Raw genomic sequence first — 18,527 nt, 5'->3', positions numbered from 1 at the left:
GAGACGGTTGTAGATACCCAATATCTGCACCTTCCAAAAACCACCCCATGATGATCGGACTATAACGTGTTTTTGATACGCGTACGTGGATTGACTATACATGAGACGGTTTAATGCACTACTCGGATATGAAAAATGATTTCGAAAGTTTTCTAACTTCATTTGCATTAAAATAACACTATTTAGAGTTAAAACCGTCTTCGGACCCAAAACCGACTCAGAAACCCGCAACTCGAGTCAACCTGAGTCAACCCGAGTCGACCCAAATCTCAAATGTCAAAAATAATGCCATGAATATTTTCATCATGTCATTTCCATTAAAATGACCCTAATTAGAGTCAAAACCGTCTTCGGACCCAAAACCGACTCAGAAACCCGCAACTCGAGTCAACCTGAGTCAACCCGAGTCAACCCAAATCTCGAATGTCAAAAATAATGCCATGAATGTCTTCATCATGTCATTTCCATTAAAATGACCCTAATTAGAGTCAAAACTGACACCGAGCCAAAAAACCGACTCGAAATTCAAATCCCGACTCACACGGGTCAAACCCGAGTCAAAGACACAAAATACCTACTCTAAATATCACCTAAGAGGAAGCTTACACGGCTAAGCAAACCTCAATGACCACAAATCACAACCAACAAAACATTGGTTAGAACAAATGCAAAATCCAAATTTGCGAAAGGGACAGTACACCCTATTGAGTCACGGGGTGGCTCGCGCCTCAATGGGGTGTCTCCTTAGCCTTCAAGCAAAATCAACCGACCTACCATCTCACATTTCTCTATAAATACCCACCATCACACACCATAATCTTCACGCGAGCGTCCGCCCCCTCCTTCTCCCTTAAACTTCTAGACCCGACTTCCTAAGCCACAAAATCGACACGTGTTTACGACCTACCGATCGTAAACACAAGCCTTACACATTTTGTTTGGTACCGTCGCCGTGCATTCGACCGACCCATTCGACCAACTCAACTCATTAATCAACATGTTTTAATTAACATATTTTTAAATCATGTTCAAAACCAAATCCTTTTTTAAGGCACTCTTTTAAACTTCTTTGATCGTGAGTAGTCGCAACGAGAAAACCCGTCTCTAAAGTCGTCTACATCGCAAACATCAATACACGTAAGTTTGAGGGTGTAAATATCTCACTTTAATTCATGTCTTTACTGTTTTGATGAGTCTATAAGCACGAACGATGCATAACACGATTCAAATTTAGGTTAGACGAGTCAAAACTGAGTTTTGGCCTGAGGCAGAAGCCCCTTATGGTGCAAAGTGGCTCGCGCCTCAATGGGGTGCCCAGGTCAGACTCAAACGTGTTTGTTCTCGTCTTTCCTCTTTATTTCGTTTCTTATTTGTAATCGGTTTTTACCGTTTCAAATGTTTCAAATCACTTCTATGACAAACTTTTTAACCTTAAATCATAATCACCCTTGGTTCTTTATACCATGACGGTTTAATCCGTGACTCGGTGATATTAATTGGTTAATTACATTTTAATGGGAATTTTAACACCCTTTTATTTTATTTACCATTTTTCTCATTTGTTTACATTTTCAAACATATTAGTCATAATTCATAATCATCCTTGGTTCTTTATACCATGTCGGTTTAATCCGAGTACGATGATTAACTTGACTAATTACAAAGAAATGAACTTGACATATTTAGTTCAAATCAAACATTTTACATTTTTATTTATAAACTATGCTTTTCAAACATGCAAATCCGACAACGAATATTACTAACACAATAGTAATTATTTCGAGTCATGCAAACAATACTTGCAAATTATTTAATCACAAGTACGGTTTTAAACAACCTTTTCAAAAACCAGGAGACGCCCCCTTGGGTCGGCTCATGGCTCGCGCCCCAAGAGGCCGCCTGTTTCCATCTTTCAAAACCAGGGCAGAGCCCCTTCCATCGCCAATAGGCTCGCGCCCCTATGGGGCTGCCTGGCGCTGTTCTGCCTCGTTTTTAACACTTGTCTAGGACGATCTCGATTACGGTTAATCCGAATATATGACGGATCAGATTGACAAGCTTACGTTTTTACACTTTGTCATTTGACATCCTTTTTCAAATAAATGGATCGTGTTAAGCATCATAACCCGAATTTGGTAAATGGATGTTTAATTTTCGTTTTCACATGCAAATCAATCTAAATCCAACTTGACATCTTATGCTTGATATTTGGATTAACAAACCGACTTAGAAAGCTCACATGTTAGGTTAAAACTTTTGGATGCGCATTCACGCATTTTAACCGTTATATCAACTTTTGCACTTAAACAACCACGATCGATCAGTAGAGGCCGCTAACGCGGGCGGGATTGGGTGTCCGATTAAAGGGCTTCCCAATACGTACCCTCACCCCATACTCAGAACCTTTGGATAGTAGATGGCCTTATCCAGGGCGTACGAGAGTCATTTTAGGCATAGAATGCTAAAAGGGGGACGAGTCCTTATGTTTAGTACCTATGTTAAACACTGCTTTGTGCTTCGTTTGACCGAGGTATAAAGTGGATTTCGAACGGGTTCCAGGCATCCAATAAATGCTTGGTGGCGACTCCAAACATCTCTAATTGTTTCGAGACCTTTACCGAGACGAAACCGACCGATCTAAAACGATCCGGTCGAAAGCATTTTCAACGCCGCCGAGCGTGGCTTTCGAAAGACCGCTGCATGTCCACAGTTTGGCTTGGCGTGCAGGTGGCCCGTGACCGCGGACCGGTAGGCGGCCTAAATCCGCAGACCGAGACGTGGCCCATGTCCACAACGGTTAATCTCAAAAAATCAACTAAGTCAAGATTACGGTATGATTATTGCATAATGACATGATTCACGAAGGCCATAATCCAGCATATAGAAAAATGTATGGGTTTTCTGTGTTGATGGAGGCATTGGTAGGTATTAAGCTTTATCACAAATTTCTGTTGATTGTTTATGGTGGTTCATTGATGACGATACACCAAAAATGAAATCAGATTCTGTATAAATTAGGTGTATTAAAAATTACATTTTTATCCTTGGTAGTATGGCGCAAAAATGAAAACAAAATTTTAATTTCTTGAATTTTCCTTTTTTAAATTAGGGTGCACTGAGTTTCAGTGTCACTCGGTGGCGCCCTATCGCTTTTCAGAGTAGAAAGACGACAACAGAAAATAATCACAAACCAACAAAAAAAAACCCAGCAAAAGTACTACAAAATGCAGACTGAAACCACCACTACATAAAACCCAAACCCTCCCACAAAAACCTCAACAATGGCGACCATGAGTACACCCATGGACCAACAGCTCTCAAGCCCGGTAAACCTAAACGGGTGGGCTAAGCCCATACCCGGGGACCCATTTCCCTTCAACCGCATTCGGTCCGAACGGGCCCCGCCGAAGGTCCACCAGCTGTCTCTGTTGAAAAACGGGCTTCCTGAAGGAATTATACCTTGCTTTGACACTTTTGCCCTCCAGTCTCTCCTTCTTTCCCATTCCTTTGGCAACTTGTCAGTCCACCTTTGTCATTTCTCTTTATATTTCCCGTCATTCGCGTTTTCGAGTTATAATAATGTCTTTTAAGTCATTTCCGTACCAATAATTTTGAACAAACGTATGAAAATGACTTGAAAGGTGCTTGCTTTGTGTTAAAAGCACGTTTCTTTGTTTCTGAGTATATTTGGTTTGAGGCATGGTCACGGAACCAAGGGGACTAGCACGGGTGTTCGCTACCTTTGAAGAATGAAAAATTTGAAATATTTATGTAAAATTTTCGATTTTTTTCCAAGCTGATTGCATTAGTTGTCAATTATTTTGAAGTTTTGTTTCAGATTCCACAATTACTTAAATTCAGCTTATAACACAGACTCATACCAGGTTACGTACCTCATTTATTGTATTATATAAAACGGTTTTACACAAAGCCAATTGTTTTACGCCTCAACTTAATTATACTGTCTTTCTGAACAAATCCAAATGTGGTGTTATTTACAGGTGGGTTGGGTTAATTGGGCAATTTCGTCCGAAGATGCTGTTAAGTAACATCAAAACTGAGTTTACTGCCTGTGAAGGAAATAAACTTTCTGCACTGATGAATATAGGTATACATTTCCTGGACAAGTCACTGTATTCCTTGGGTTTATGTACCCAAATTCCCATCACATCGTCTAGCTCGTTGTTCTTTAGCTCAGAAGCCCATGGTGGGAGGAACGGACTCTGTAACAAACTCGTGCTATTTCACAAGGCAAGTTCCCAGTACCCGATACAAACTCGTGTTATTTCACAAGGCAAGTTCCCAGTACCCGATACAAACTCGTGCTATTTCACATTTCTGATTTCTAATGCTGTGTTCATCTCTGCAGCTTCTAAAACATGACATTACAGTGGATGCAGCCTGGCCTGAACTGTATGTCGACCGTTATGGAAAATATTGGAATGTTCCTGAATCCATCTCTGTTGATTTAGCTTCTGATGTTTCTGAATCTGCATTACACTACCGATTAGGGTTACAGAAGAACGGGGGGAGACCTCTGACTGTCATTAATACAGTAGAGACTGAGACACCTGCTGCTTTGTTGCCTGGTTTATACGCTAAAGGTTCTTTTTCATATCAGACGAGTAAGGATTTATGGCGCATAAAGGAGACTCAAGATGATCTTATCGTGCAAACCGAGCCTGCATATGATGCTCATCTCAGAGAACCACGCGCCACTATCTCAGCTATCGTAGGTAATCTGTTTATATCTGAATTGTGAGTTATTGGCTGAGGCATTTTTATTGATTTAACCATTACCAAGTTCATATTTTAGGTGGCAGTTTCAGAGCCTGGCTTTGGCAAGGAAATGAAGACTCGTCTGAGGTTTCTTCTATACAGAACGTAAATCCTTTTGTTGCTAATGTGTCTGCTACACTGTCCTGTACTTTCCAGCATGGCAAGTTCAGAAACAAGTATAGAGATCTAACCAGGATCAATGCACGGCTCCATTTTCCCTCTCTGTCTGGTTTTGCAAGGAGTATCTCTGACAATCGCCAGGACAATCCAGCGTCTCTTCCCAGACTCCGTCTTACCTTCCTACAGCAGGTAACCCATTATTGACTTATAGTTCGCTGCAGCGCTAGTGGCCTTATTTATGGCTCAATAATCGAAATTAGACACGGATGATGAATTTGGAGATGACGACTCAAACTAAGTGAGAAATTACTCGTGTTCGTACAGGTTGTAGGCCCTCTGGTGTTCCGTATAGCTACAAAACATGTAGTACACTCTCCCTGGAGAAATGGCATGGAAGCAAAGGATGTTATATTGGGGTTGAGTTATTCATTCCACCTCTTACGTTCAGGAAGAGTTACAGTAAGGTATTCACCAATGAAGCACAAGTGTAAGATCAGGTTCGAGTTTTAAGTCAACGCAAATACCATTCGTTACCCTGACATTATCTGACAGAAGTGGAGTACATTGTAGGACTGTAGGAGATGCAGTGGAGATGATTTTTTTGTGGAAATTTTAACGAGATCTAAATTAAGGTTCTGATAGAGGTTCGGTTTTCGTTAACAGGGTGTTGCTCTTACATGATTACCTACCTTTTTGGAGTAACATTGCTCTCACATTTTGGAATGCTGTATATCCCTTGTGATTTATGCAAGGTTTTAAGTCTATCATGTGTCAAACATTTAAACATCTTTGGATGATCTTTCATTGTGTCAGAATGTGTTACCATGCTATCATTCACGGTTGTCGTAGAGGCATGTGGAAGTTTCGGACTTTCGGTATCAACATAACAACTGCTGTCACAACAACATTAGAGCCTTAATCCCAAAATGATCTTGGGTCAGCTGACATGAATCATCCTTTTAAACCCTCTATGGGTGAACGCACACCTCAAAATCCGAAAAAAATAGAAAAGATATACTCCCTTTGTCCCGGTCATTTGTTGTCATTTTCCATATTAGGGTGTCTCAGTTATTAATTACGACCCGTGCATTTTCTACACGGGTTTAAAACTCGTGCTATTTTATTTCCTAATCCTATGCCGTCTAGGAATCTAGGTCACTTTCCTAATCCTATAAAGTCTCTAAGTTACTCTATGCCTATATATAAACACATGTAATCTATCAATAACTCATATATTATCTTGCACAAAAAAGACTAAACCAAGAAAAAAGAAATTAACAAAACCCTAGTCCCCTTTGTGTTCCTTGTCGAGTACCTCAATGGCATCGCCTACCAACGTTGACATAGCTGAACAACTACTGGATGAGTTCGTTGCGGTGGCCAATAAAGCCGTTGACGAGGCTGGCGAGGTAATCAGGAAGTACTACCGAAATCCCCAAGCCATGAAAACAATGGATAAGCGCGACGAGAATGGATGTATCACTGAGCAAGTCACAGCAGCCGATGTAGCTTCCGAGGAACGCATCGTTTCAATCTTATTGAAACACTTTCCGGACCATGTTATTTACGGCGAGGAAAGCGGTTGGGTAATGCCTAAAAACAAATTAGCAGACTTTGTATGGGTCATTGATCCAATCGACGGAACCACAAGCTTTAAAAACGGTTTACCTTTATTCGGCACACTCGTCGCACTTCTTTACAAAAGTAAGCCAATTATCGGGATTATCGATCAGCCGATATTAAAGGACCGATGGGTTGGCGTTCAAGGGCGAATAACAACCCTGAACGGAGTCAATACACATACGCGATCCTGTGAAGAATTGTCAAGGGCTACATTGTACTCTTGTAGTCCGTTGCATTTCAGTGACGAAGAATACAAAGCATTTACTCGCGTCACAGACAAGGTTCAAGAGCCTTTATATGGGGCTGAGTGTCTCACTTACGGTCTATTGGCTTCCGGGTTTAATGATCTTATTATACAATCGTTCCTTGGTCCGTATGATTTTCTTGCTTTTATACCCATTATTGAAGGCGCTGGTGGCGTGATAACTGATTGGAAGGGTGAAAAGCTTTACTGGGAAGCTTCACCGCTGTTTGAAGCCCCGTCTTATTATCGTATCATTGCTGCTGGTGATGAACGAGTTCATAAATCGGCCTTGGATTATTTAAATGCGTGATTAGGACCAATTCAAGGCAATGCTGAACTTATTAACTACAGAATTGTAGAAACAATTATGTTTGTATTGATAATTTAGAAGAATGAGTTTTAAGAATTTTTACGCGACAATTTTGATTCTACGTAACTTTTAATGGTTTATTATGAATACTCCCTTTATCGCACTTTATAATCACAATGATTATAATGCTGTCTCTCATTGGCTCGTAAATACTTAATAGGATAACGTGACCATGATTACAGAAAAGACACCGTCTTTGCTCAACTCAAACTAAATTCACCTGAAAATTTTGCCGCTGATATAACAACCGTGACCAATAATCTAATGATAGAGCCGCCTTCTGGCGTAACGCCTACTCAACCACAGCCAAAAGATCAGCTTCTTTGCAAAAGCAGTGACGAGAATCACTTCCTAGATCCACCTCATATGCACTTATGTCTGAGAAAAGAACCTGCATATTGACAACATATGAACCAGTTTAAGGAACGGGAATCAGATAATATGACCGAAGAAAAGTACTTTCTTTGTTCAGTTTAATTCACCGCATTTTCCATTACATAAAATTTTATAGAACAGATAATGCACGAGCGATGAACGGATCATACACACTCACATAGGAATTTTTTAGGGTTATATATAGACCTGGAGAACAGGTCATTCAGATTGGTACGGGTCAGATCAGTTTTGGTACAGTTCATTTTAGGTATGTTTGCATTTCGATTGAGTTGGATCATTTCAAGTTCGGATAGGTTTCTAGTGTGTTATTACTAGATGATTTAGGGTAAGGGTCAGCACTCAGCTCAATCCCTTTTTTTCATTGTTGAGTGTACCTTCTTTCCAGCCTCCACTTCACCAACCTCGGAACCAACAGACAGGACCTGTAAACATGACAATACTTTTTAATGTTTCCGCATAAAATCAAGGGATGACAATATTGAGCAAGACGAACTTCCTTACCTCTCCCATAAGGTACCTCTCGAACTTCACAGCTGACTTCGGCAGAAGTACACCACCAGCCGATTTCTATGCAGGAAAGTGTCATATAGCAAGTTTGTAAGCTAATTTTCCAAAAGCATCAACTTCAAGGTATCAACCGAAGATAGAGGAAAATTCAATAATCACAAAAACTTATATGAGATGGTTTGACGCCTTACATGTGAGTCATGAGACCAACCTAACACCATATAATCAAATGGGAATACGCAAGTATTTGGATTGGTCTCAAACATAGAAACTGTCACACAGAGGCCTCATTTTCAATAAGATATACAGAGGTGAACAAGGAGGACATGAACTGATGAACGACATCAGTACGCACAGATACCACAATAGTTCCAATTGAACAATGCTTTCTGAATTTGGGAACTACATAGCCAAGAATGGTCTCATCAAGCATTACACACAAAGTTTGCTCTAGGGTTTTGTACTATGTTTCCACCCAAATGCAGCCAAATCAATGCAATAATAATAACCATGGAAGCATACATCATGAAAAACACGAACTTTTCTTAAATAAGGATTCATCATATTCAGTGAATATTGATGGGAAAAAACATTAGGAGATAGAACCATGGTTTAAGATCGCGATCGCAAACGCGGTAATGGTGTCAGAGAATCGCCCTCGACTCAGCCGTCGTGCTCCGAGTCGAGGACGATAATTTCCCGTTTGATGTTTGAGAAGAAAATTATCTGAGGGAGGAGGGAAAAGAAGACAGGATGGAGGGGAAAATTGGCATAGCCTTCCATTTAGTGCATTCGCATAATCTTACAGTAGAACAAATTTTAAGGAAAATGTTTTCCCCAAACACATCACACTTTAAACCAATGAATACAATGAAACTCAAACTATACAGGTTCAAGGAAGTAACTCAACAAAGTAAATATTCGAACTATGCTCAAAATTGAGCACCAAATGTTTCAGTAGGACATTTCAGACCAATTTATGTTACATGCATTCCCTACTAGCCATCCACAGCACATTTACGTGATGAAAAAAGAAGAGGGGGAGGGGGGGAGGAATATATATGACTTGTCGCCTCCTTTAGAGCCTTCTTGCCCTCCTCTTGTGCGAGAAGCATGCAGGAATGCTAGAAGACACTTGAGTATTGATGGTGGCTCCCAACGAAATTGGGACGAACATAATAAGCAAAAAGCTAAAATGCCATTTATGAATCAGTCATTCGATCACAACCCATGTCAAACATCGACACAGAAATTAAAAATATACTCCACACATCTCTAATTCTCTACAATCCCTTTATAAGTGTCCTAGCTTATGCATTCAGAACGGGAATCACAAAGCCAGAGAGTAAACTTATTGTCACTCATTATGCAGGCACATTATACACACGCCACTACGCCAGACAAACGGCTTAGTGGCGTTAGCCATTCACATCAATAAAGGTCCCTTATTTTAAGAGCTTAACTTTTTCTAAGGTGTTTGTTGAGTGCTATGCTACTTCGACTTTTCTGGTTCCTCCACGTACCCGGGTCTTACGCTCGACACTCAGATATGACACCTGGACACCTCATTTTAAGGCAAAATAAGCATAATTTTCATTAAAAAAATGGTTGAGTGGCACCACACATTTCCGAGTGTCGGATACTTCTAAACGAATCTGAGCAACATAGGTCGAGTGGCACTACACATTTACGAGTGACACTATGACCACCTTTCAGAATTCATATATAAACATTAAACTAATACTTAAATTAAATAAATCAAATAAACTAACAGTAGAACAAGTGATGTACCTCAGGAAGGTCCTCAAGACGAATTAAAACTCTATCAGCCTGAGGAACTACCTGTAAACAAAACAACACAAACTGCATTACAAAACGACATTATCCAATATTGATACAAACTCATACGACCAATTAAATGTTTCAATTTTTATAATTTTATCCACCCAATTAAGATAACAAATACTTCCTCCCTCCAAATCATTTATTTCCATTTTTAATTCTTTGTAACGGGTATTTTAATCAAACGTACACAAATGACTTCTGAGAGGCTATTTTAACAAAGGTAAACAAATGACCGGGACGGAGTGAGTGTGTGAAAAATACCTTGGTGGGTTCCCATTTAGTGGCAATGGCATTGATTCTAAGTGACTGTGGTCTTGTACCAGAGAAGAAACACATAAATGCGTAAGAAAAATTGAATTTGTACATAAACTTGAATTGAGAACAAGCAGGGGAAAGGGGAAAATTAAAAGGATAGAGATTACCCAGTAATCTGAGATTAGAATTAGAAGAAAATGTAGTGGTGGGTAAGGATAAGGGCCTTGCGAGAGTTACGAAAGAAGTTGAGGACGCCATAGATAAGCTTGGAATTATAGAGGATTAGAGGGGAAGGTTTTAAGGATGTGTTAAACAAGAAGGGGTTTTGGCTTTTGGGAGTAAAGGCTTTTTTTGTTAGATGGAGGTGAACTAATCTACACCTTCTAGCAATACACCAAAGTTGATTAGTGTGAATGTTAAAAGACTCTTATCTCTTAAACAAGTGATCAGCGGTTCGATTCCTGACTCTTGCGAATGAAAAAGTCAAATTTGAAAGTGATCAACCCATTAAATTATCTTCAGTACCCCGAAGAGACTGCCCCAACTGTGGTCATATATGACCCGACTTGATATGGTTGATCATATGACATGGACACATAGTTAGTATGACTTATTTAATCTTATTTAGATCATTATTAAACTAGTTTTTAGTCGAGTCATCCATCAAAGATCACGGGATAAAGTTGGTTGTTAGCAAAAAGATCACGGGATAAAGTTGGTTGTTAGCAATTTGTGGCCGAGTTGGGTAAAAATGAAACAAGGTCGTTTTGGCTCACCGGAATTTAAGGTTTTGTTAGGTTGATTCATGGCCGTTTGGGAGATTTCAGTGGCCATGTGCGAAATCTCGAAAAGGGCCCTAACTAATACGACTAGTAATACACATACTTATTTTTTTAAAGGAGATTTACGATTACATAACAATAAACATTTCTTAAGCCCAGACCTTAATCATTATCCAAATACTAAAAAAATTTCTCGTTTTAAAAGCAAAATATTGTCTATAATGTATTAAAAGATACATGCAAAAAAAATTTTAAAAAAAATGCATTACCGCAACATCCCTCTAGTTTCCCTTACTAGGTCTTGATGAGAAATGCTAAGGTAAATTTGAAAGGAATTAATACAAGCAAAAATAGTACTCCGTATTTTCGAAACACAAGAGTTAGGAGGAATTAAAAAGTCCAGGATTAAATCTTGGAGGAGATTTTTTTAAGAAGAACTAGTTTTGACTCCCGTGCAATGTACGTACGGGATCTTTTAAGGCTAATTTTATGGTATTTTTTTAACGGCAATTATAGATGAGACGTCAATCAACTTTTCATTGATCTTCAAAATGATTTATTAACTCATTTATCTTCTCAATTTTTTGATACGGTCATGTTATATTTTGATAATTGCATAAATTTCTTTTTTAAGAAATTTCACTTTGCACGAGAGTGGTTAATCAAGAAGTCATCTTATCTTATAAAATTTAAATATGACATATGGATGATGATAAATAATTTAGTTTGCCTTTTAATTATATTTATAGATACGATATTTGTTACTATATTGGTTAAATTTCAAACTCAAAATTAGTATGCAATATAAGATTCACAATCAAAATGTAATGAAATAAATTTAAATTCTATAAAAAATCAGATCACAATACATAGTACGATCACCTTATGAATAATTTATAATAAATAGTGTACTAAAATTATATGCACCGACATATTAAAATACAGAACAAATTTTTTAAAAAAATAAAATAAAGTAGGTTAGTAAACTATCAACCAACCTATAAACTATAATTCACTCCAGGAGTGCTATTTTGTAAGAGGTGAAATGATGGAAAAAAAACAAAATATACCAAAATAAAACATAAACTTGAAAGTCTTTTAAATACTATTTTTTTTACGAATTTAAAAACTATTAGTCATTTACGTTGATATTGTTAATATTGGATTAGTAGTATGCAATATATAGTTGTTTAAACTATCATAGTATTTCGTTTATCCATATAGTCTTCTTTGTCCAAATGAAACATCCCTACCAAAAAAAATCAACTTATTAATTAATGTGGAGTAACAAACAAAATAATGGACTTTGATATATGTAATATTAAGCATATCGTTACTATAACTTAAACTTACCCTTAAATAAAGAAAGGAAGAGAGGATCAAGTCATAAAGATGTAAGTATATTTACCTTTGAAAACCACAACACCACAAATCTTAATAGCCCGAAATGAGAACAAAAGAAACACATACATGAAGTTGAAAATGTGACCGAGATTTCATAACCAATGGAACTTCTATAAAAATAAATATATTAATAAATAATTTAAAACCTTAATACGTTGGCTTGATGTAAATACAATGAAAGGAAAGATTACTGACACATGAAATTCTGTTGATGATTAAGAAAAAAAAATTGGCTTATAAATTTTACCTTCCATCAAAAATATATAACCAACCGAGGATGCGTCTTATGACTTTTGTTGAATTGTAATGCTAACCAGCTATTGTAGATGGGTCGTCTTATGACTTTTGAGCATCCTCTTTTCATTATTATCAAATTAATATAGAGATAAATATGAAGCAAAACTCATGACTTTTGAGCATCATTTTTTAATTATTATCAAATTTACTATAGACATAAATATGAAGCAATCAGAAATGGAATGTAAAAAGTTTGCTTAATTTTTATTTTTTATTTTCCCAAAATTCACTTTGGAAGAGTTGTTAAAAAGTTATCTTGAAATTAAAATATGAATGATGGTAGATAGTTTGCGTGTCTTTTAATTAGATTTATAGATAGATAGATGTAAAAGGAGAATCAAAATATGGAATGCACTACTCGTGACAATATTTTATGTATTTGACAATGCGTTAAAAAAAATCGACTAATGTGAAAATTATTCTTGTTGAACTTAAATAGTGGTTGAATTATACGGATTAAAATGTTATTTTTAAAATCTTAATAATATTATTACTCACTACATATATAATTGTTTTTAGTTTTAAGTTTGTATAACTTTAAAATAAATAAATGAATTTGTAATTTTTTTAATATAGGTAAAATGACATTTTTGTAAGAAATTTTAGTTAATTTCTGTATATAAAAAGGGTTAGTTTAGTAATTTTACGTGCATTTGATGTGGCATCATAATAAGCTTGAAAATGTAGAATTCTTGTCAATTAAGCCATCAACATGCCGCCGGCTATCCTAAAACGGGACGGGAAAGGGTCTAGGGTTGGATTAGGCGGACCGATACCGCGGATCCGCCTAATCCAACCCTAAACCCTTTCCCTTATTTTGACGGAACCGTTTTCAAGGGCGCGTAAAAAATTTCATAGAAAAGAGATTGATACTAATATTGAAAACAAAGTTGAAGGTTACATGATAAATGTTGTTAGCTAAAATGGTAAATAAAGAACTATATTATTATAGAAAAGGTTCTCACAAGAGTTACATAATCCCCTATATACTAAATGAATAGGTGAACTCTAAAATTTTCCCTCCAAAAAGCATCTTTTTAAATAAGGAAGCTATTGATAATTTAATTGTATTCACTAAATAAGGAAATTAATAATTATAATGTATTTCATTATATAATTATTTTCATCAAAATAAATCTTTTTTATCAAATTATATAATTTTCACTAAATACTAAACTATAATATTTTAATTAAAGTATAAATAATACTCCGTATAAGACTATAAACTATTAAATCCGTTATTGATATTATTATTTAAGAATGACTTGACTCATACGGAGTACGGAGTACTATTCATACTATGTATAAACAAAACTATAAATGGTTTTGATTACTTTCATAACAAAAAAAAGTTGAGAGAATTTATAAATTGAATCATTAGCGTTGTGGTATAAAAAATACATTACAAAAAAATACATTTCAGCACATACTCAATTCTCTTAGATTAATTTTCAGTTTTAATTTATTTTTTACTTGAGACAAAATATAATAACGAGAAAAATGAACAATTAATGAGATACCACTATTATTTTAAAGTTCAATTTTACTTAGTTTTCTTGAATAATTTTACAGTTCATTTTTTTTCCTCATCAAAATATAATAACGTGAAATATGAAAAATTAATGAGGTGTTAGTTTAGCATGATTAAGTAATGCAAAAATAAAAACTCTATAAATACCGCGCATTTATTGCGCGGGATCTAAACTAGTTATACAATAATTAATTATACAAAAGGTTGACTAAAGAAGTACATAATTATACATAGTAACTACTAAAAGGCTAAGAAAAGGTCAACTATAAAACCTTAACGTAATGAAGCCTAAGTACACAGAGAATACATTGGCTAAAAGTGTGGCAGACTTCGCCTAAATGTCGAGCTCAAAAGGGAAATCAAGAAAAGAGAAATTTTCATGAGTTAGTAGCAAGTCTGTAGCAATGGCAATTGCTCTGTTTCTTGCCTCAGATGGCGTAGCCAAAGCACGCAACAACTCTTTAACTTGGGCCATTGCAATATCATCAAGATCGTTAAGATTGGGGCTCCGATTTTGATTTTTTGCTTGGTGATTATGGAGGATTAATTTGGCTGACTGATCCACTGTCATAAAACATTTGCATCTTTTATAAACTATTCTAGGACCCCTACGAATAGTCCTTACACCAATGGAATCATTTATGACTAGAGAACGCAAGAATGCCATGTCAACATGAATAGCAGTTGGGTGGACAAGAAAGAGTTGAGACCAATTTCTACAAACGATGGCCATGTTTGCCTTATCTTCGTAAAAATCAAGGTGTGTGAAGATTTTATTCATTAGATCTTGATTATTGAAAACAGCATGTTATGCTTGATAGCGTCTCCCATTGACTTTGACTTCCTTTAAGGGAGCAAATGAAAAATCCATAGCCGTTTGCTTTTCAGTTACATAATTTTCAACAAATTGTGCTTTATCTTCTGTTATAATATTCAGAACCCACCCATTGCACCAATTTTCCATAGATGTTTGTTTATGTAGACATAATTGACACTTAATTGGAATGGACCTACATTTTATCAAGTTAGTAAAAGACGATTAGTTAGAGACAATAAAACTCAAAAGACCTAAGAGTAAATTATAATTTCAGACCTCAATGGGTCATTTAGTGAAACTTGGAGTGAAATGGTCAAGGACAATATAAGAAGAGAAGACAAACAGGGCCACACAAAACCAAATACGCAAGCAACCGAAAGCAAAGAACAACTAAAAGCTAGCAAGCGCATTCGAAGTATATACAGCAGCAATAAAATGCTAGGCGGAACAATGCAAGTGTATTCGAAGTATAAACAGAAGCAATGGAACAACGCGGATGAGGTGTAGCTGTTGTAGCTACTGAACACTCAAGCAACACATTTTTAAAGACAGAGTAATGAAACTAGTACATTGTTGATGTCTGAGTGTTAGATTATGAGAAGGGATATAACTGAATGACGTCAATATTATTGATAAACTGATTACAATATATAGGAACTATCTTGCGGAATACTCCAAGAATATTCTTCAGTATAATATCCTACCTATAATATACTTTCCTAATAATAATATTTCTAATATGATATTCTCTAATATCCTCTAATACACCCCCACAGTCAAAACAGTAGTTGACGGACGCTTTGACTGGACGAAATGAAAAGATAGTTGAGGATGCCGTTGAAAATGTGCCGAGTTCGAGTTGACTTTGTCAGTGCGCTAACCGGTTGAGGTGCCTTGCCCTTGTCTGATCTGGCCATAGAAGACGAATGCCACATAATAACAATAAAAATACTAATTGTGCACGAGAGTCGAAACCGCTCGTGAGACACAAAACTAATACGTCAAGGTGCACGAGGGCCGTAGCAGCTCGTGAAACACCGACAATAATTAACAAAACAAAATAAATGGTGCACAAGGGCCGAAGCAAACTCGTGAAACACCGAAACTGTGAGGGCCGAAACAAACTCAACAGTACAAACAAAATAAAATCAATAACAATAAACCAAAAAAACAAATCACACGTCTGGCGAAAGTAATCGGCTGACGATGTCATACCACCCGGCCCGTTAGGCAGGGGTGGTTGTTGGGCGAACCTGAGACGGACGAGGAGAAGCCGATGTCAGACGTGGCGGTGGTTTAGATCGGGCATCGTATCGGGATGCAATGACGATGGCGTTTGCCGAAGCAACATGGCAGATAGGGTTGTTTTAGCAACCATAGACAACACGACAAGATGAAATGGCGGCGGCGGCCTGTTTAGAACCAACTTAACGGCAATCATCATCGGCATACCAACATGGAGAACGAACAGAGGTGGAGATAAATTTATTTACTTAACTAACAATCTAAGCGTAGGATATGGGCATGGGTGGCGATGGTTGGTCGGAGATTGGTGGCGGTGAACCGGGTGAAGGTTTGGGATCTGGGTGTGAGAGGTGGTGGTTCGGAGGTTAGGCAGCGGGTAAGGTGGTTGGATGTGGGTTGTTGGTGAAGGTAGATGGAGGCAGGGATATGTTGAAGGGGTTGGTAGAGGGTGATGACGGGTGTTTGTGATCGGAAATCTGGCGATGGCTGGTTGGTCCGATGAGGGTAGTCATACGGTAGGTTGTTGATGAAGATAAGGATTAAAGGATTTGTAGGTAGGGTATTGGGAAGGGACGAAAGGTGCAGGGGGAATGCTTGATTGTTTTTATTAAATAAAAAATAAGCAAACTAATACTAATGCTCTATTCCTTAGACGTACTTTATTATGCATTGTGATACCTGCCGGAGATGGTATAAGATAGCCATCTCCGGCCGGCGGGTTAAACACGAGGTTGTTGTTGCAGGCGGAAGAGTTTTTGAGAGGATCGATTATTAGGCTGATACCATGTTAAATCATGTAACGGGCCTAGGCCGCACCCAAATGGAGGAAAAAGAGTCTGCTTCATAAGGTCAAGGAGGTTCCACTCTAAAACCAATTAACAAAAGAGGGAGTAGCCCCTTGCCTTATAAAGTGGTAACTCCTCTCCTCTTCTATCAATGTGGGACACTCACATGTGAGAATATATGGGTGGTTTTCTTCACACTCCCCCCTCACATGTGAGGCCCATTTAAATCGGTCTGGGGGGCAATTAGGCCTCTCTTCCAGCCGTCAAAGCAAACCATGTTATTTTCCAACGGTTGCGAATAATAGGCCCAGTTAAGTCATCATACCCAGGATAATAACCATGGGCTCTGATACCATGTTAGATTATGAGAAGGGAGATAACTGAATGACGTCAATATTATTGATAAACTGATTACAATATATAGGAGACTATCTTGCGGAATACTCCAAGAATATTCTTCAGTATAATATCCTACCTATAATATACTTTCCTAATAATAATATTTCTAATATGATATTCTCTAATATCCTCTAATACTGAGAACCAACATTGAAATCGAGGTAGTAATAGGTAAGCAAGGGGAAGGACCTGACGAAAAAGCGGAGAAATTGTCTGCAATTGATTTTATGCCTGTCCACTGTGCTCGATTATGCTCAATAAACAATTAAAACCTGCATAAAAACAAATTAATAAGTAATGAAACTAGTTGAGATTGAATTTAGCGAATTAAATAAGTGACTGAACATTAGTATGAAGAAAACAGAATGAAAACTGAGTGATAATGGCAAGACGATATGAATCAGATAAGATGGAATGACAAACAAGGCAGGGAAAAAATCAGAGAAGATGAATCGGGTGAATGCATATGTAATTGGCCAGATGATAAGTAGTATTTTAGTCGTATTTTACCCCGCATTTATAACTTATTCCGACTCGATTTTGCGTGCTTAAATGATTTAAAAAGCTCATTTATTTACTAATGTATAATAATTAAGTGTCTTAGTCATATTTAATATTTAATCGTATTTTTATTGTAATATTCGCATTGCTATTAATTTACTAATTTATAATTATTAGTCATTTTAGTTATATTTAATAATTAGTCGGATTTTATATAATAATTAGTATTAATATCATTTTATAATAATTTATAGGCGCGGCGGCAATAAAGTGGAGATTCGAGTTAGAGTAAAATGAGACGGAAATTGAGAAGCAAGTCGGATTGAAGCGAGTCAAGACGGGAGTCACATGTTTAAAAGATGTTGGATATGTGCAAGAAAGTCAAAGTTGACCCAATACTTAACCAAAGTCACACATATTCATGCATTTCTTACTGCTCCTTTGTTTCTCTGCAATACCCAATCCACGTATCAACCCACCATGCATATCTGTAACAGCAAATTTTGTATTGCGATAACTGAAATACAAAACAAGGAAACAATTAAATTTTATTAATAAATATCAAAAGTACGTGTACAATCTCTAATGTATCCTCTGATTCTAATATGCCGTAAGGGGTACGTGTAC

The 18,527-nt window shown here is 37.0% G+C and overlaps 3 protein-coding genes across 4 annotated transcripts; 2 read left to right on the top strand and 1 right to left on the bottom strand.

Annotated features, from left to right (window-relative positions):
- Window positions 1–3,194: 3,194 nt before the first annotated feature.
- LOC141605258 (protein TRIGALACTOSYLDIACYLGLYCEROL 4, chloroplastic-like) lies at window positions 3,195–5,698 on the top strand. Of its 2 annotated transcripts, XM_074423955.1 has the most exons (6): window positions 3,195–3,517; window positions 4,002–4,108; window positions 4,194–4,294; window positions 4,370–4,736; window positions 4,817–5,088; window positions 5,224–5,698. In XM_074423955.1, the coding sequence occupies exons 1-6, from the start codon at window positions 3,282–3,284 to the stop codon at window positions 5,407–5,409; spliced, it is 1,269 nt and encodes a 422-aa protein (XP_074280056.1). In that variant the 5' UTR covers window positions 3,195–3,281; the 3' UTR covers window positions 5,410–5,698. The 2 variants fall into 2 exon arrangements, with proteins under 2 accessions (XP_074280056.1, XP_074280055.1); XM_074423954.1 differs by having other exon boundaries at window positions 4,002–4,251.
- A 273-nt stretch (window positions 5,699–5,971) lies between these two features.
- LOC141605259 (bifunctional phosphatase IMPL2, chloroplastic-like) lies at window positions 5,972–7,261 on the top strand. Its single transcript, XM_074423956.1, has one exon. It carries the CDS (start codon window positions 6,219–6,221, stop codon window positions 7,074–7,076), a length of 858 nt encoding a protein of 285 aa, XP_074280057.1. The 5' UTR covers window positions 5,972–6,218; the 3' UTR covers window positions 7,077–7,261.
- Window position 7,262: 1 nt separating this feature from the next.
- On the bottom strand, window positions 7,263–10,457 carry LOC141605260 (10 kDa chaperonin 1, chloroplastic-like). The gene is made up of 6 exons (XM_074423958.1): window positions 10,308–10,457; window positions 10,146–10,205; window positions 9,831–9,881; window positions 8,034–8,099; window positions 7,907–7,954; window positions 7,263–7,527 (listed from the first exon to the last, which is right to left on the bottom strand). The coding sequence occupies exons 1-6, from the start codon at window positions 10,395–10,397 to the stop codon at window positions 7,429–7,431; spliced, it is 414 nt and encodes a 137-aa protein (XP_074280059.1). The 5' UTR covers window positions 10,398–10,457; the 3' UTR covers window positions 7,263–7,428.
- Window positions 10,458–18,527: the final 8,070 nt, after the last annotated feature.

This window comes from Silene latifolia, chromosome 10, assembly GCF_048544455.1.
Source record: "Silene latifolia isolate original U9 population chromosome 10, ASM4854445v1, whole genome shotgun sequence".
NCBI lineage: Eukaryota > Viridiplantae > Streptophyta > Magnoliopsida > Caryophyllales > Caryophyllaceae > Silene > Silene latifolia.
This window is presented reverse-complemented; position numbering and strand designations above follow the sequence as displayed.